The sequence below is a fragment of the Pipra filicauda genome, unplaced genomic scaffold, assembly GCF_003945595.2.
Source record: "Pipra filicauda isolate LSUMZ 115617 unplaced genomic scaffold, ASM394559v2 scaffold91_size2508729_pilon, whole genome shotgun sequence".
Classification (NCBI taxonomy): domain Eukaryota; kingdom Metazoa; phylum Chordata; class Aves; order Passeriformes; family Pipridae; genus Pipra; species Pipra filicauda.
In genome coordinates this window covers 1,551,469-1,571,871 of record NW_024105109.1, presented here as the reverse complement: position 1 = coordinate 1,571,871, position 20,403 = coordinate 1,551,469, and the positions used below count along the sequence as shown (strand labels likewise).

The 20,403-nt window shown below is 37.2% G+C and overlaps 1 protein-coding gene across 2 annotated transcripts in view; it reads right to left on the bottom strand.

The window, feature by feature from the left end:
- ANO10 (anoctamin 10) overlaps positions 1-20,403 on the bottom strand; it is a 125,274-nt gene that overhangs the window by 25,367 nt on the left and 79,504 nt on the right. For both annotated transcript variants that reach the window (XM_027733332.2, XM_027733333.2), the window contains exon 12: positions 16,489-16,605. In XM_027733332.2, the coding sequence (XP_027589133.1) occupies positions 16,489-16,605 (117 nt within the window). The remainder of the gene's footprint in view (positions 1-16,488; positions 16,606-20,403) is intronic.

The window sequence follows — 20,403 nt, the reverse complement described above, 5'->3', positions numbered from 1 at the left end:
CAGAGCAAGGCTGGCATGGGTACTTAAATGACTTTTTTCAGCTTGTTCCTTTTCCTGGATTAATTCCATTGTCACTCTGTGTAGAGCTGTGGAACACTCATAGTGGCAAATAAATGGATGTTTACAAAATACTCACTGTACAGAGACTTTAAAATGCCTAACAGCTTATTAGAGTCCAGGGTGAACTGCAGTCAGGCAAAGAGTATATTTACTAAATCAGGTTCATGAAACTCATTGTATGATAACCTAACAACATCTCTCCCGTGGAGCTTAGAAACATTAAGATAAGTAAACCAAAGAAATGCAAAACTGTAAAGATTAGAAGAGTCTACACACCAAAATGAATAAAGATAAAAACCCTTTCAGAACAAAGCACAATGGACAGAATATGAAAAGCAGGTACGGAATTTGAAAGAATAGGGCAGGAAGGGAAGGAGACCATTTTTATACCCAATGATTCCACAAAGTACATTTATTTCATCATCAGGGACTCTTTCTGTCAGATAAAGGTAACCATTTGGCTGCAGATTGATGTACAAAACTAGAAAACTGAGCTAACTTGTTTGCCCCTTGCTCACCTACAAACTTTTTGCCCCTTGTTTACCTAATACTAAATGAACATTATTTTACTTTAACTGGTTCTTTAAGTTATATTGTCATATGGATTGTATTGGTGATACACCTGAGACCCATGATTGTTGTGGTCTGCCTGTCCTGAAGTCCTAACTGGAGAAGGAACAACCAGCTCCCCATTTCTTTATCAATAAGGAATCAGTAAGATATAAACTCTGTTGAGGCAAAAAATTACAGTGCAGCATGATGAACACAGGTTTACACATCCTTAAAAACAACCTGTTTCCTATTAAAACATGTAAATAATTATTCTTCTTTAAAAAACTGCCCACAGAGACCTCACTCCCAGTGACTAGCAATGAGTTACCATCCTGTTTTGACTGTATAGGATGCGTGTGTGAAATGTTCCACTTAAAAAGAGCAGGGACTGCAGGATGGCTTCACGAAGCAATCTTCCTAAATGTGGGAAATTAGGACAGAGACTTTCCTCAAGTAAAATACACAAAACTTAGTTTGCACTAACAAAGCAAAAGGCAGTTGCTAAAAAACTAGACAATGAGATCCCAGCAATTGTGAGGTGCAAAAATGTGTTTCACGACACTGAAGTAGGAAAACAAGCTGCAGCAACTTCTACCAAATGTTTCTTCATAGAGTTCATAGAAAAGTGCAATTACTTTAGGACCAGCCAACCGACTGAAGTAGCAGAAAGCTTTTTGCAGGAGGTTGGTGATTAACATTAGGCTGCCAATGGACAGAATTTCCTTCATTTTGCTTAGCAAGTCAGTCTACACTAAATTTTGTTCTTTGTTTCATGGAGGAGAAGGTCTGACCTACAGCTGAACTGTCTCTCACTTTGGCAATGAATCGTATTAACCCTGCTGTAACACGTCAGAGACAACAATGCTGGATATGAACGCAGATCCATCCCGACTGCAGTTTTGCAAAGCAGTATCAGGCAAAAGAGATAACTGGGCTATAGGACAGACTTACATACTACCAGTCTGTAATAAAAAATATGTTCAGTTTAGTTCAGTGTTGGAAAGGTCAAGAGGCTTCAGCTTAATGGTGAATATCCTATAACCAAAGCAAACTGTTTCTGGACAGAGTGGAACTGATACTGCTCCTGATTTGTTTGGACAGTGACCATCATAGCATTCTGTCATTTTGTCACCTGGCCTCTGGTACCCATGGAGAGGACATGTCATCTGTGTTCCACAACATCTGGATGAGAAGAAGCTCCTTGCAGACATCCATGCCACCTCCATGGAGGTATTCTCTTGGCTTCCTCACCTCCGAGTGAGCTTTTGAAAGGAGACTGAGTGATGAAAAAGTATTCCTTCACAAAGCTGAATTCAATCTTTCCAATAACTTAAGAAGAGGAGAATGTCTTGTAGAGCTCTCATCTGTTATCTGTTACAGTTACTACAGTGATTTCAACCACTTAACCTGTAATACAAATTAAATCTGGCACACCGTCAAGAAGGTGCTGTAGCTATCTGACTGAAGCATGAAGAATGGAGCTCTTACTGCTACCATTAAAATGTGCTGCAGAGGATGGAAAAGGTTCATCATCAAACACCTTTTCATCTTGATCTTAAACTGCGACAGATTAAAGAAGTCCCAGCAGATTTTCCCCCACCTTTCTTTCCCCCATGAGAAATACCCATGCTTCTCTTTGCAGGAGAACTGTGGTTAAACCTGCAGAAGATTTTACTAGCAATATCAAAATAACTAGCAAAAAATTGCCAAGCTGCAATTCTCTTTTTCAAACGCAAAGAAATGCTTATTAGGACTGTGCATAACAGCAGGCCTTTCCTACTGGGCCTAAAAACTCCCCACCATTTCATAGTATTGAAACATATTCCACTGCAATACAAGTTGCTGTACGTGATCTGCTCTTTTAAACTGATACTCAGTTAAAAGAAAATTCAGGTAATCTCTTAGGGACATTTGATTCTGTTCTTCTTACAAATCATCATATTATTTTTGAATATTTTTACACGGCATCTCATGCAAACACGCTGCCACTGCTGTAGAAATAACGCAGATGCCCATTTCCCAAGTGTGCTGCCTGTATTTCCAGGCTGGTTTCAGGCAGGTGGTGGTTAGTTTTGGAAGAGCAGCCAGTGACCTGGAGCACAGGGGAGCACTTATATAATATGCTTATACACCTTACATAACTTTCAAATACTGTGACAGCCAAACCATCTCCCAGATATTTGACTATCTGACAGCTCTTCCTCACTAACTCTCTCACTATCCGGCTTTTAAGAAGATATTTTAAAAAACTACTAACAATCCTCCCTCACTTCCCCCACCCGCCGAGCTCCCTAGATTACAGACACTAATGGCATCATGCAAGTTACCAGCAGGAACAGATGAGGTCTCTGGTTTTTGGACATTCTCACACATATCCCCTGCCAGTAAACCTAACTTTAGAAAAATCACATTGTGCATACAGTACAGCCATGGTTTCACAGCAGGAGAAACCTGTGTTTTTACAATTTTTTTTTTCCTCAGTTCTCAGTAATTTAATCTTTAGCTGAGTGGACTGCAAATATTAACTAAGGGGCATTCACTAAGGAGGAAGGGAAACAAAATTCGTTGTACGGTACTCAAGTATTTAGCAAAGCTACAACTTCTGAACATAACCTGTGAAAAAACAACTCTTATGAACTGAGTTCTCTGAGTTCTTTGTCTTGGCTGATACCAATGCAAAAACCGTGGCATCTTAAGAAAATTAGTTCAATTTGTCTTTTCTAGGATAGTTATACAATACATAATGTTTGGGGTTTTTTCAAATACGTTTGCTTATAATTATTTACAGCTTGCAGAGAACAGTATTTGTAATATAAAGTCTTTCAGAAAACTAGAAGTATAAAAATGAACTCATGCATTCTGGTCAACAAAAATTTTAACTCCTAGCACATTGTTGTAACCGAGCAGCCTCATTTTGCACCAGTATTATTATAATGACACTGGCAGAATGCAAAGAGCATAGATAATATTGTAAGTATAAAACAACCAGCATTCTTCTTAAGTGCCAGCTGTAAGAAAGTTCTTGTCATTGAAGTTGAGACTTTAATTGTGAGATACCCTCTTTTTAACCTTGTCAACAAAAATGCAACACAGAATCTGAATTTAATGAGTAGCATTTAGCAGTAGCATGCCTAGGAACACAGTCAGAGGATTCAAGATAATTTGACCTAAAAAAGCTAAGAGGCTTTGGGCATTAAAGCAGACTCTCAAATGTTTATCTTAGTGCAACAGTTTTGCCCTCAAAGCTAGCCGGTGTGATTAATGTTTGCTGGAAAACATACGCACAATACAGGGGGATAAAGACAGTAACTTTTAAATGCATCTCCTCCAAGGAAAGCAGCTGCCTACATTCAGCTGAACTTTCAAAAACCTGCCTATTGTGACTAAAAAAAGATGCCTTTAAGAAAATAAAGGAATATAGTAGTTACAAAGGAAAGATGTAGCTCAACTGTTAGGCAGAAAGCATGGGCTGCTGAAATTTGGCTATGCATTACGGAGGTGCTGGCCAGAACTCCCTAAGCAAAGTGCCCCCCCCCGAAACACAAGAGAGGCCAAACAGCAGAAAGATTCAACCTCTTTGTATTTCTAAGCATTCTGGTCATGAAACAAACTCTTAACCCTTCTACACATAAATGCCTTTCATAAGAAAGCCAATATAGCTAATTACTAAGGGAATATTTACTTTTAATTTATAATTAAATAAAAATTTTAGATGCATAATACAATTTTATATGAGTCACACATGTAAAAAACCAACTATATCAAGGAATACAAAACTATTCCTCATCAATGCAATATTTTCTTCTTCTATAAAGTTTGAAACACTGGACTTTTAAGTGTCCCAGTCCTGAGTGACAAAAATTACCTCAGTTATTTAAGAAACTGTCATGTCAATGTTCTGTTGTGGCATAACTGCCCTGCATACTTCAAAAACACAACAGGCCATGAAATCAACCACCACCAAGTCCTGATATCTCATCTAATGACAACTGCCAAACTGACAGTACTTAGATTTTTCAGGTTTTGGCAGATTAAAGCAATTTTCCATAAGAAAAGAACAGGAAAGTACACTTAGAACCTAATATGCCCACTGTAGTGGCAAGGAACAGATTAGATAAATCAATTCAGGTACCACAACAGGGTGGAAAACCAGAAATCACACAAACTTTGCCAACTAGAATTTTTCCAAATTTGGTAACCAGTCTGGATTTCATTGCTAGCAAAATGTTAAACTGGTCTCCAAGAAAAGGACTCTTTGCACCAATTCACATTATTTGGCCATCTATACACAAACAGAGAAAAAAGGGAGTCAGCTAAAGGCCTGAAGAAAATGATTTGACTAGACTAATTGTCTTAAAGCAAATTTGCAAGCATCATTAACAAGCTAAAAGCAAATCAGGCCATCGTGTTTTCCACGAAGCCCATAAAATAAAATTACAGAAACTCAAATTCACAGACTCCAGAAAACAAAAGGGCCTCCATGACAATTCAGTCAAATACTTCCTCTCATATGTAGAAGCTAAAACCTTTTTCTACCAAACCTGATTAGAATATATTAAGACATCTGCAAATGAACAACCTATGTCCTTGGCCAAGAATAATGAGTTGTGGCACTTCTTGCCAAAGGATACTGTGTACCCTAAAGCTAAAAATGGTTCAAAGAGGAACAGAACACTATCATGGAGCAGAAAATAACTGAAGATTACTAAATACAAAGAAACTACCTCTGTCTCAGAAAAATCAAGAGCTAAAAATTACTGGAAAGTATGATAGTTCTAGAAGGAAGCACACCACCTAGTTGCCACACTTCCCTGTTCTTTCCTAGATATCTGTTTGTGGCTGCTGGTAGACACGGCATACCATCTTTGATAAAAGGTTGTTTTGTCCCTGATACACTCCATTTCTAATGTGAACCAACACTGACCAAATTTCTCAGGTACAAAATCGTGCTTCCTTTATGTAATGTCTGATTTCAGACACTGGACCACATTACATTTTTATCAAGAAGGTTAAAAGGTCTCCCACTACACTTTCATGCACAAGTGAATACACACCTACATAACAAGACACCTCTCAACCCTTTTCTTGATAAGCTAAATAAATCATTCCTAAATAATCTCCCCTGTATTATGGTAGCAAAGGTTGCAAACTACCGGTTATGGCTGTCACATAATTTAAGAGAGTCATTTGTACATGTATTAAAAAGAACTGTTGATATTTGGACAAAAGGCTTATAAATGTACCTATGATAGATACAGACTTCTTCTCACACATGCATCTTAACTGTGCATTAGCCAGAAAAACTATCAGAGCTTAATCTCTGCAGACTTTCCTATCTTCATCTCCTGCATTCTTGGTATGCCATCGCAGCTCCTTTCTGATTTCCTAATCATTCATACCAATTTCTTAAATGCCACAACCAAGTTCCTTTGATAATACAAGTGCTACCAGTGCCCTCCTAAGGAAGCTAGCAGGTTGCTTCGGGGGGGGGCAGACACATGAAATGGAGAAAAAAGCAAGTCAAAACTTCTTTCTGACTGACACCTGCTTCTAGCAGTGACTCAACACAGGGTCCTACTTCTGTTGCCTGATCCAGCATAGGGAGAAAAAGGGACTCAATCTCCCTTCCACTTTACACACAGAGGTGGTCTCTGCTCCTTCCTCAGACAATGGACATCCTGTCATGCTCTGTTAAGGGATCAAATTTTCTGCAGTTCCTCATCATTTACTAGTTTCATTTCAGTCAAATACTGTTCGTCTTTAAATAATATATCTCCAGCATTGTTACACAATCCTTAGTGAAAATACTACTTTCCTCACTTTTTATATCTATGAAATACACAGAATAAATTTGGCTGGTGCTGTTCTGCCACACACATATATTCAACTTGGAGTTAGAGCACTTACATCTCTACAAGTGAGAGAGGTGGGACTTTTTGTTTTAACATATGCATGACGTTTTCACAAAGAAAATCCCACATACAATTCAACATGTTCCAGAAAACAAATAATAGATTTTATTTTCATCTTCCAAAGCAAATAGAAGAATCCTCAAAAAACCTCTCTGAAAAAATGTCACTCATTGGAAGTATTTTATCTTTTAAATATGACCTTTCCTAGTTCACAAAGAGCTTTCAGCTATACCAGCTAGCTCAACATGGGGATGTTGGGCTTGGATGACTTTTAGCTGTCCCAACCCACACCAATCTATAATTCTGTGAAATCACAAACTCTTAAAGATCATGTTTAAATATAGTATAAATATCAATCTGGATATTGGTAAAGACCAAAGTTATTTAAGATATTATAGCAAAATTCTTTATATTATGGATACAGCAGACCTTAGAAAAACAGGTGTTGACAAAGAACTTGCTAATTATCTATGAACAAGTGGCCGGTGTTTATTCTGATACAACAGAGAAACCTATATCAGACATGACTATTTTTCAGCTGACACAGATGAACATATGTAGAGTTTGCAGAAGCCTTCTAATGCATTGGAGTTAAAACAAATAAAGCCACCTTTGTTGGACCAGGCTGCTTCACACCCGTCTGTTCACTTGGAAAGTCTTCCTCAGCACAAATTTGACTACATTTAAATTTTTGAATTATCGCAAATTTTGAGAAGCAGCTAAGCTGCCAAATAACATGCAAAAATTAAAAGAATGTAAATGAAATACGAAATGATAATTTGTTCTAGAAAATTACGAGTGGCACAAAACCCCCAAGCCAAAATCCAAATGCTGCCATATGCTGTCCAGTTTGTGGGAACTCAGTGGCTCCTAGGGAATGGTAATTTGACTAAGAGTCAATCACTTGCACTACCTGCCAGGCAGGCATCAAGAGACAAAGGCACTCAAAGACTGAAACCTCCTCCAGTGCAATTTTTCTCTATTTTTGGAGAAAGAAAAGCAACAATTCCACCCATCCTTAACTACAATTAAGTGAGATGATAAGGGACAGGAAAGCTAATGCTTTAAGATAATTCATTGCTAACACTGAAAGGGTTCATACAAAAAAAAAAGTAATAATCTTCAAGGACATTACTAGTGCAGAGCGGTAGTTGGAGAACTAACTGCACAAATTGTCACTGCTTGTGTGACGGGGATCTGAGCCATGCAGGAGAGGGTCCACCCTGTGACAGTCAACGGACTGACCTCTGCAATAAAAGATCCCTTATGAGATTAAATTTCAAACCATAGTTGTAGCATAAAGTATCAGGAAAGATGGTGCTGGGCGTGAATTCAGTAAGGGACAGATCAAAGTGTCTGTAGAGTGTGTTTTCGCTCTTACTTTGCAACACTGTCCTTGACTGTACTGAGGGATTTTGCTGTCTGTTGTGAATTAAGCAAAAATGTATCTATGTACAGACTGGTGAAATAGTTTATGTCTGGTTTGTTTGCACATCCCTGATTATAAAAAAGCTGTGGCCTGCACATTAAAACAATGCACCTCTAATTTATATGTTCAGGTCAACATCACAGACTGAAAAATAGGGAAAATCATACACAATGAAGATAAGTGCCTATTTTTATCTTTGAAAATCACCTCCCCCAACACATTTTCAACTATATCACCTCTTTAGATGCTGAGGGAAGGTACAGAATTAGATACTCAAAAGTGCCAGAAGCAACTGTCCTTGAAACCAGCTTTACAAAGTACTCCGTGATGAGAGTTCGCAAAACAATTGCTCTAACATACAAAAAGCATGTGCTACTTAAGTCATGTATATATATATAAATATATACTATGCAATTGAAACAAAATGTACACATACTAACCGCTTATTTTTCTTTTTATGTTATTCAGACAAACAATTACATCTGATTTCAGAACAAAAATGAATCAATATGGCAAGGACTTGACTATCTGGCATGAGTTTTACCCACCTCACCGAAATGGCAGATATATATCAGAGTACTGTTTCTCATGCCACAGAAGGTATGACTATGCAAGGCAGCAACAGTAGCCACAGACATTTTTTCAAATTCAAAAATGAACAAAACCCCAGTGGCTGGGTAGGCAACATATCATAGCGGACACTTATTCTCAGAATCACCACGTTCAGGCTACACAGCATGTACAAAGACTCAGCCACGGTGCAAGTGTCATCACTAGCAACAAGCAGACATGAACCTCATTTTAAATTTTTGCCTCCTTTTTTCAGGAATTCTGTGGGTTCTTGCTTTTTGATCTCTAGTTAGTCTCAGAAACAGTTCACCCTGTAGAAGGGACGACAGGTTTTCTTGGGAGGAGGGGTGGTACTGCTATAATCAGGTAATATATAAACATCTAAAATCTGGCTGAAATCATCATCTCTGAAAAGTTGAGATGCGTTCTATCTACTGTCTTCCTGCTCATACAGAAAGCTTTCCAGAGTCAAGTTTAATTATTTAAAATAAAATAGCTTTTCCTTTAAAAGGCCTATTGTTCTCACTGGGATCTTTTGAGGTCGCATAGGGAAAAGGATATTTAAATTGTGATAGGTGTGTAGGAGTCCACAGTTGCTTGCAAAAAATACTGTATTTTTTATCATCAACTTCTATTCAGATCTATAAAGAAAGTTATAAAAATATGGTAAGTGTAATCCTTGTGGGATACTTTTCTTTTGAAGGAATTTTAACAAGAGAAGATATTTATTTTTCACTTCTTGCTCTAGTCCTCACCTTCTCAGTAACAGGTACAATCATTACTCAGAAGTCTGTAACTACAGACACATGAATGTCCTGTTGAAAGCTGGTTACCAGATTTCTTTAAATCAAATCTCACTGTGCACTTTACTCTCATTTGCATGGAAGTGGAATAGCCTGTTCCCTTGTATTCAAACCAGTACACATATAATTGGGATCCCCTCTGGGTTCTGAAACTATGAAAGCCTGAGGGAGCTGCAGTAGTCTTACAGTCGAAACAATTTTAACCTAGTTTTTACCCTATCCCCTTACTCCACGTTTCCTTGTTAAGATGGTATCCTATCAATGACCTAGGATGTCAGGCATAAAGAGAGTACTGAATTGACTGATGTTCATTCCACCACTAGGCTCTAAGTCAGGATTTGAAAAAGGTAAAATGGGTTATCTTTCCAGAGAGACTCAGCTGTTACGGAAACATAACTTGATGGACAATTTTGCCCCTGGCAATAGCCACAGAGAACACACGGATGGTTGGAAAAGGAAATTACATCTGCTGGGAAGTTGGTGCACTGTTTGTTTCTGTTCCCATTAAGAACATACAGAAGCATCAGATACCATCACATTTATATGTATTTAAAAGTTTATATTTATACCGTTAGCTCTCAAGGTTCCCACATTTAAAAGTTTAACTTATTTCCCTCTAGACAGATTTGATGTCATCTCACCTTTAGCTGAAGTCATAAATGGGGACAAAAAAACCTTCCTCCCAAATTAAAGGGCTTTTGATTTCACTTTTTTTTTTCTTAAAGGACCATCATATATTTTTCTTTTGCTAACACTTCTATATTGAAAGTAATTTTCATTACCATACTCTCAAGCAAGCTCCAGCATTAAAAGAATTCATGTTTAAAATACACAGGTAAAACTATGCTTGACCACAATCTGTTCTATGACTGGGTGCAAGTCTTTCTATGCTTAAAAAACTGTGTTATGAAAATATAATGGATCTTACTTGAATTATATCCCTGCTGCAATCAAACATACGCAAATGTTATACTGACAGTCTTAAAGCATCCTGCCTATTCGCTCAGAAAAAAACACATTTGTGAAGTTGAATTTATAAGTTTGTCCTCTTAAAAAAACTTAAAGCAAACAAAAATGATTAGTAATGGTTCTATTTTAACATCAACCGTGAGTTATGTCTGATTACACAAACCAGTGGAGTCTATCAAAAAAAGTGTAGCCACATTTTTTCAGAAAAAAAATGAATCTTTGTTAAAAACAACTTCTTTTCTTTAGAAACAATATTATTTTTAAGGACTTGTTTGGTGGGGCTGTGGCAAAACATAAAGCAAATGGTTGATTTCATCACATTCTGTTTTAACCTAAATTCAACGTTTAAGCTCAAGTTTTACCAGCCTTTCCTACAGGTTGTTTTTGCAAATCTTTGATTATTCGAATGAAATCTTTTCATGTCAGATACTTACTCTTCCTCTTGTCTGACTGCAGCCTTATATTTGCTCAGCATTGACAGGGAGCATGGAACAAGCTTCTCCTTTTATTATCAGTTTTGAGGGAAGTCCTGAAACTACAGGTCCCTCTAAATTCTGGTAATTCTAGTAGAAATAATACAGTAATAAGGCAGAAATCCACTGAGTTTGTTTCAGCAAACTGTCTTCAAGAAAAAACAAAAACTGTCTTCAGTTTCTATTTTACAAGATAAATAACCAGGACATTAAGAATTAATGATTCAAGCTCTCCCAGCATTTAATTGTTAAAAACAAAGATCCTGTTCTCTTCCTTCCCCCACCAAAAAAGAAGGGTAATTTCTGAGGCTCACTGATAATTCAAGCAGCTATATTGGCCCATCACACCCACAGTCACATTCTGAGACCCATGATACGTTAGTAATTAGAAAATCTCTGCAAGAACAGCAGCTTGAAGAGCTGCAAGGACCACGTACAAACGTTACACAGCGCAGAAGACCCTTAAGTTAGCAGTACCTCTTTGTTTTGCTTTGAGCTAAAAAAAGCTGTTCTCAGAGAGGCTACACACTCTAGCAGGGCAGGCGTCAGAATAGTGTATTCCTCCTGGAAAGGACATGATTAGTGCTAGTTGGTACCATTCCTAGGGGAAATGGCAAGGTTCAGCAATTGCAGTCAGAAACCAGAAAGCTTTGCAATTACTAGAGCTGCTGCACTGCTGTGAATTGCAATGCTAAAGCACTGAAATTACTTGAAGCAGAAGGTTTTCACTGGAGAGAACAGCAACTTTTGCATGCCAGAATATCTGCAGAAAGAGGGAGAAAGGGTTTAAGCTTTCATATGACTACACCTAGGTGAACAAACACCAGTCTCTTTTTGTCATTGTCTCATCATCCTTTTCAAAAAAAAGCTAATTAACACAGTGTAAGAAGTGTTTTGAAGAAGCCTTTGGTCAATGAAGATGATGCAGAGATCAGTCACAGCATTCTTCATTTCTTTCATTTCCTTGAGAGGGAGCTGAGACAGAAGACCATTTTCAGGAAATGCATGACATTGCTGGAGAAATCCTAATGAAAACTGCACCTACTGTTGCTTCAAAAAACTTGTTATTCTGCTGGAAATCATTAAGAAGAAGCACTACTGACTTACAAACAACTAGATCTCACTCTAAAGCAACTGAAGCAATTGTTTATGGATATCCAGACTATACCATTGCCATTAAGCAATTGTATGTGGATAGTACAACTACCAAGGGAGATACTGCATGAAAGAGCAAAAGGTCTTTCTCCACTTGGCCCAGGCTGAATAACCACATTGCTTTATCTCTCTCTAAACAGAAATACACCAGGGAGGAGAAAGGAGGCTTATTTTCATGGTTAGTGTTCAATAACCTTGACCCTTTTCATTGCTGTCAGTTGAGGAAGGATGACAGCTGTCAATCAGCTGACCCTTTGCTCACAAGCATGTCATCTATCTGGAGTCTCCTTCTGGTGGAACATTTACAGATGGACACCAGATATCTAACAGATGGACATACTTCTTCAGAGGAAGCACTGAAAGGCTTCACATATCAGAAGGAAAAGGCATTCCTGTTAAAGGATACTGGCCACTAATGGCTAGAACACTAAGGAAGGAAACTAAAGCACAGGAATGACAGGAAGCTTATACATTAGGTCCCCTTGGAAGTAAGGGCTGGGGGTGGGGAGGAAACCGGGAAGGGATGCATGGAGAGAAAATCATGTACATCTGCATTTCTGCTCCAGCTTAAGGACAGTTTCCCCCCCATAGTTCCTCTGAAAAAGCCAAATCGTGCACTAAATTGTATTTCTCTATTGCTGCTATCACAGCTATGTGTATTTTGCTGAGATAGCGGTGAACGAGATAATATAAGGAAAAAGAATCTTTACCCAATTTATATAGTTCAGATGTTTTAATGCAAAAGTACCATAAAAAACACAAGCATTTTTACATCAATAAACTTTTGTTTTCAGAGCTAGTATTGATGCTGTATAACGAGTTGCACTTTGTGAAAAGATTCCCCATCATTTAAAACTTCATCCTTCCTTGAAAAATAATTAGTTAGACATCATGCTGGAGTTGTTACTCTCTGTATTTCATGATCAGAAAATAATTACTATATTATTTTTATAATATTACAATTATTTTTCCCCAATCTGTCTCTCATTTGCTTTGCCTGGGACTAGTTTCAGTGCAGAAAAAAGGTATTTATTTGATGTTTGCCTCAACTGGAAGAATGTAATACTGAGGAGATCTCCTAATACTTGAGACTATGACTGTAGTCGAGTCCACAAAATGCAAGTTATGCTGTTTAATCTGTGGTTGTCTTGTGTTTCTAGAACTTAGACCTTTTATAAGGATATAGACCCTTTTCTCCAAGCAGGAGGGCCTTTTGTCTATTCTTAAAGCTTTGATCTGTCCAGAAGCTGTCGCTGCCCTGAAAATGCTAGACAGTGATCTCGCACGAGTTTATATCATTGGTCCAATGTATGATGTAGGCCAGTGGTAATTCCAGAACCACTGAAGAATTAACTGACTGCTCCCTTGCTGCCTGCAGGGACACCTAGACTTGATCCTCCTTAAAATAGGGACTAGACCAAAGAGCAAGGCATGCTTCTGCAGTTGTAGCAAACAGATGCAACAGAGCGGGGTACTGCAAAGACGCAAGGGCACCTCACCCACTTTACCAGACAGTTACTTCCCTAAGAAGGATCATGATTCTCAGCGAAAAGGGCCCATCGCTCTAGTGGCAGACAATACCCATTTCTAGTTGCCCATTATCCAGGCTTTCTTCCAGGTGACAACACTTTAGGGACTGTGAAAGGAATCATTCCTGCTCCTCTTCCAAAAATCTGGATATTCTCTTTAGTCCTCCATAAAAAGTTTACATTCATTTATTCTCTGCCCTCTCCCCTCCCCAAAATAGAGTCTGACCGGCCTCCTTCATCATTCTTTACACTGAAGGACATCAGGGAAACTTGAAATAAAGCCTATAGATGTAGCATGTTCCCCAGTCGAGATTCAGAAAGGGTAAAGTATTTTCTCTGGAGTTACATTAGCAAATTTGTTATGATACTCAGAATGTATCAAAAAAAGTATTTTCAAAATAGATCAAGTTTTTACAAGCCATTCAAGAGTCCACTCCCTTCAACAGTCTTAACACAAACTATGTAAAGAAATGTTTCAAAGAAACATTTCAGAAGTTCCTAAAAAGCTTTCTTAAAGTTTGAGAACTTCAAAAGTTGAGAACTTCAAAACAAGACTGACATTCCAATATAAAATGATTTTTTTTAATTATGGCATTTTTCACCATATAGCAGGGGTTTTTTTTAACAAGCTCTACTGATGACTGCTCATCTCTATTACAGAACTGAGACACTCTATTCCCTAAAATCCCTTTCAAACAGACATTCAAGTCTTCAAACGGATTTGAACAGAGAATAGTTACAGTCCCACTGCACTAGGTTAAAAAGCAATTAGCTTAGCATTAATGAAAATGTAAAGGTACTCACACTATCTAAAGTTAAGGATCCCAAGCAAAATCAACACAACTGTTCAAAGCAGCTGTATTAGGAGATCTTCTCTCCATGCACTATATATGAAGCCTAATAATCTATTTTGGCATCTCAGAGGTTTATAGTCTGTCATTGTAAATACCCTTCTAGTAGCTACATCCCAAGACAGTAGTACTCTAAAAGATCATATGGTAAAACACAATGGAATGCATGTCTGGATAGCATCAAGAAAGGAATGCAATGCATACTTACACAGAAGTATATGAACTACTTTTTCCATAACATCTGATCCCACAACGTGTTTGTCCCGGACATTTATGCCTGTTTTTTTAAGGAGTTGTTTTGGGGGACTTTGTTGTTCTTGTTTTTTGCTTGAAAGTAATACATACAGTATAAATTACCAGCTGACTCTCAGTAGCAGGGGGAAGAACTAGAAAATGTGCTTCTAATATAAATGTTTCAGTATCTTTTTGCACTGTCAATGCAGATATTGCACTTTTAAATGCAGATATTTTTCACTCAAAAAATCCTTAAAGAACAAGAAAAAAAGTCCAAATGTCTATGGGATACATAGCACAGTATCAATCAGAGGAAATCTAAAAAAGTGATGGCAGACACTTGTGTTTAAAGTAACTACCAAGGCACCTGAAACCCAGCCAACAGTCTTCCCAGATCCTGTAGGAAGCCTGAAAGTATAGGTGAGAACTAGGCTCTTGCTGAAATTCAGACTAACTTTTACTTTTCACTACTGAATTAATGAAGCAACCCTGAAGAACTGGGAATCAGGCATGTATTATTGTAGGAATACACAGATGCAAGGACACAAGATGAAGACTCTACTGCTGACACACACACTCATATTGAAAGAGACTATATATATTCCAACTGGAACATTACAACCCAAGGTGACTGACTACATTCACTTGACCTTAAGGTTCTGGCAGATGACCTATTTTTGCTGGTCTACAAAATGAAAACAGAAAGAACAACTGAAATAGAAATGTAGTCCTGTTCCTTTTAATATTATCTAAACACCACATGAGACCCCGAACAGCTCTTGTAAACTTCAGATCAACATACTAGAGAAAAGCAAAACAAAACTATCAGGCATTAGATTCAATTGTAATTTGGATTCTGTTTGTTATGGCTGATTATGAAAGACAGCACTGACCTCAATAGAGATGTTCTAGAATCACACAAAACTGTGGTATTTTAACTAGAAAAGGCAGTGCATTGTTTATAGGCTCAGTTTGTCCAGAATCAAGAGATCATTTTGTCACCTGCAGCTACAGTGGATGCTTTAAGAAGCAACATTCCATTTTACACAAATAAAAGTATAAAGGAGTTTACGCATGTGTATGTGGAGCACACAAAGAATACATTCATGTAAAACCATGCTCTGCAGTGTGAAAGTATCTTTAACAATAAATAGGTGAACTAGTCTCTCCATCTCAATGCTGGGGGATTTTTTGTTTGTTTTCTGATATGTAAGATAGCTTAGAAATCCTATCTAGCATGGTACAGTCAGAAACTCCTAAAGAATGCTGCCATCGCAAAACCAGCTCTCTAGAATCTGTGTCCTACTGAAGCTAGTCCCATGCAATTCTTCATCTCTTGTGATCTCCACACCTCTCTCTATGCAATCATTTGTTAAAACAGAAATTCTCAGTAAAACAATCTACTTCCTTATTTTTCTAACTTGCTTTGGAATGCTTGTCAAGTATATTGTAAAATATACTTTTTTATGCAATAAAATGAGAATATTGTATGGACACTAAAATAAGGCAACATTACCATTCCCTCACACGTCTTTAGTTCACAACACAATTATTTCAAACATGTTCAGCCTGTTTACAATTTCTGATTAATATTTGAGCCAAGTTAACTGTCTACTTGTAATGGTATTTCAGCAATGAAAGAAATCCTAGTGTTGCAATAATAAACACCTCCGGGGGATGAAATGAGGTTTCATAGAGCCCAATGTCCTTTAAAAGTGACAATATAAACAAAATATGTTTGCACACACAAGGACAACAGACATTATAAGTTGCTACATTACTAGCCATACCAGGAATTTCAAGCTGTCTGAAAAGGAAGATTATTTTCCTGATGTGGACTTTCATACATTACTGGGTTGAAATGGCAGATAAATAGGTTAAAACTCTCTGCTCCACTTCTTAAGCAATGATGGATTAACAGAAAATGAAGCAGTACCTGAAATGCTCTTACCTGTTGTTTGAGAGCCTCTAAAGATTCAAATTCCAATTTCGCGAGTTTCATCTGGATATCTCTTGGTTTATCCGGAATTACAAACGCCATGATAAACTTTATTGCTAGTAGCAAGTGCTGGAAAAAAAAGCAGAAAGAAAAACATTGTTCTATAGAGCTTGAAGCATGGAGAGAACAGCATAGTATTAATTTCAAGTTTTAGTAATAGAGGTATAAACAATGATTTTTTGTGACATGTACAACACAGACAGTTTTACTATAACCACATTAGGTCTCAGCTACTCTGTATTTTTTCTATTTACAGTCACTCACAATTTGAATATAAACATAGTTTGGCTTATTTTCATAATAATCCTATTTTCACTATATACTATAAAATTCTAAATCAGTTTTGTATTTGTGATTCCAGACAAAATAATAGCTTTTAATACATATTATTGGTGCATCAAAATTGAATTATGGCACCCAGCAAATAGAGTTTCATAGTGAATTTTTATGTGTATGTATATAGTCAGATGCAATTATAACAACATGCATACATGCCTGCACACAAATATTATGTATGTCATGACACAAATGAAACAAGCTATTGTAAAAATATGAACAATATGAACAATTTCTGCCTTAGAGAAGTTATTGAAACGTAAAAGCACTGCTGAGAAAGCATCAGAAGAGAACAAAACAAAATAAAATATGACCCTTAAAGAAGCAGCACACTCATGAACAGAAACTTCCAGGAAATGGAAAAACATTTCAAGTATAGGAAGCCAAATGAGCCATAATTTATTCCAAAAGACAAGAATCTGACTTAAGAGAAAACAGGCATGAAGTCCTCTTGAACCTAGTCAGTGACCAGTTTTTAAATTTCACCTAAATACGCACTGTTCCCCTAATCTCACCAAAAATAAGTGCCAAACTGTCAAGTCAGTGTTTCGTTTCTTCATTTATGTCAGCTATAATCTAAATAATAATTTAATCTTATTCTATCAAGGGCTGAGCTAACACACACTGCATTTTTGTAAGCAGGAACTTGCTCCTAGCTGAGAACACCCTGACCAAGGTAAGGCAACACTTAAATATGTGCTTAACTTCAAGCACGTGCTTAAGTTCCACTGACAAGATGATACTCATGGAGGTGCTTACATTGAGATTGCGTGTCCAAGCTACTTAGCAAATTCCCCTGACTTTTTTTTATAAAATGGAGCAGATCAGTGTTCCTTTCTGAAACACATTTTGCTGAACTGTAAGATCTTGATGGACTTGGGCACCTGAATAACAATGTAACAGGTTCAAAATCCCTGAGATTCTGGAATTGTAAAAGCAAGAAGCTAACAAAACCACTACAGACCTCACAGCAGTGGTAGTGAAACTCTAAACAAGCCAAGTCCAATAAATAAGAGTTAAAGTAAAAAGTCAGATAATGGTAACAAGTAAGAGAACAGTAACAAAGAGCCATATGTTCAATTATTTTTTAAAATGTATTACAGAAACATAGTAGGTCTAGGAAACAAACAGTGCAAGGATAATGTTGGTTTGTGCTAGAGATACACAGCAATAAAACATGAATCAGAGTTAGCTTCAGAGGAACCTTTTAAATGGAAAAAGGTAAAATGCCGAAGACTGTAACAAAACAAACAATACTCCTATGCAGAACAGAATCATAAATAATCACAGGTGGAAGGGCAATAACTAATCTACAGATAAAATTCTGGTACGGAAACATGAAAATAAAGAAATCACATTGGGAATAACTCAAAACTAAATAACAGGATTAGGCTAAAAGTCTTAAGATAGAATGAGCAAAAACGGAGAGATTTGGAGAGGGATATTTATTTGAAAAGTTACAATTACAGTTAAAAATACAGTTAAAAAAAGACTTAACATCAAACAATGGTGCTTCTAGCTGCCCAAAGTCCTCTGGACTAGAGTTCATCTCACATTGCTCAGCAAAAGAAAAAGATTGTATTTTTTTTACCATATTAAAGAGTGAGAATCAAATTTTGGAACTGTAGTTATTCAAGCACTGCTGCTTGAAGAGCTTTGAAAACCTAATCCAAACTAGTAACTTTACACAGAGACTTCAAAATAGCTCCAAATGTAAACAACTTTTAAGAAAATAAATAAATTTCAAGGAAACGTAAATAATATTATGGCAATTTTTCAATACAGATGAGGAGGGAATAGAAGGGACATCTCAGGAAACCAGAACCAAAACCAAGAAAAATACTGCAGTTAATCCTGGAAAACACTGTATCTTTTAAAATAGCTTTAGAAGGGCAACGTGCTTTAATTACTTCACCGTGTGAAGAGTTTTATTGCAGTATCAACTAAATAGCTGCTTTTCAGAAGTCACTTCTCCTGCTAGCACAACTCAGGCGATAAACACAAGGATACAGCCTCAAACATGAAGGCAGAATCTCTGACTCAGAAAGTCTCAGAAAGTCTTCAAGCCAGAGAGGGATCAAAAGCTGGAGTACAGATGCGGAAAGCCACTACTGCTTGCCCCACTGTCATTCTCTTTTCTAGGCATCCACTGTGGGCCATTGTGGAAAAAAAAACCAAGATTATTGAGTTAGGTAGATGTTTGGTTTACCCCTCAAAAATGTTTTTTTTATGTTCTTTTCCTTCCCTTCGAAACAAAGCTTTACCAGTCATAAAGTGCTCAGGCTGCACGGGTTGTCCCCGTGGGCAGGACTTGTGACCTCAGAAAATATATTGGACTTAACAGATTGCAAATGGTGTTCAAGCCCACCTCATAACTCCTGTGAACCTGAAAAAAAAACCCATCAGAGCAACAGTCCCCTTGGATAACTTTTCCAGCTGTTACTATTTGCAAATTTGGAGCAGTATGAATAAAATTGTCAAGGTAACCGGCAGACAGGATGAATGGGGGCCATATGATCCACAAAAAAAATCTTTAAAAAAATCTTTGAAATTCAAATTTTGAAATTTGACTAAGGTAATGTAAATAGTTATCCTGTAATAGAGAAATTGAAGGAAAACGTAGAGAGGAGTGGTTGAGTTCATTATATCATTCACATCCCATACTGATTTCTTAATCTTGTTTTAGTATAATTCCTGCAAGTCAGATCCATAAAAAGGAGACATCTGCTTTCAGAAAATAAATGTACAATATTAATCATTAGGAGACAGCAAGATTTGCTTTCGTTACATATACACTAGTATGAATATAAAACCAAAATACTTATAAAAATTTGCTACACTAGTGCAAATGTATTTGTTCAATACTAAAATTTCTTCATAGAGCTGGGTTTTGGTTTGGGTTTTTTTCTTTTGTTTCGGTGTTGGTTTTTTTTGGGGGGGAGGGGTTGTGTTAAACCATGTTATGAATCCAACCGTTATTTCTAACTGCAACCATTAAAAAGCAGTGCTGTTTCCAAGAAAATGCCCTTTATGATTACAAGAGGACTATTACACTGCGAGAAAAACCCAGGGTAACATTCCCACAAGCTGTAAGCTCTTTAATGCCAACAGCAAAGTCCCCTCTTATTTTGCAATCTGCCAAGCGGGCACAGAAACAGCACTGAATCTCTTCCTCCTGATAAATGCAGTGCCATCAAACTCTTTGTGGTCTTGTGCCAGGTGTTTAGAGAGCCAGAAGAACTATTCTGTTCTGCAAAGCCACTGACAAGAGTACAGGCAGCAGCTGCGTTTTGCAGTAGTGGGACCCCAACCTCGCCTCTTCTAAAACAGAAAATGAAAATTAGGGTTAAATTCCTGGAATTATGAACAGCTAATTTGATTTCTACAGTGGTTTTACTGCAGCAATTCCTGATAAAATCTACTCAACCAAAGGAAAAAAAAAGAAAAAAAAAAGAAAAAAAGGAACATAAGCAGTAGCTGTGTTGCTGATAAAGTGCGTGCCAAGTGTCAGCTTGGAGAGACTTTAATAAA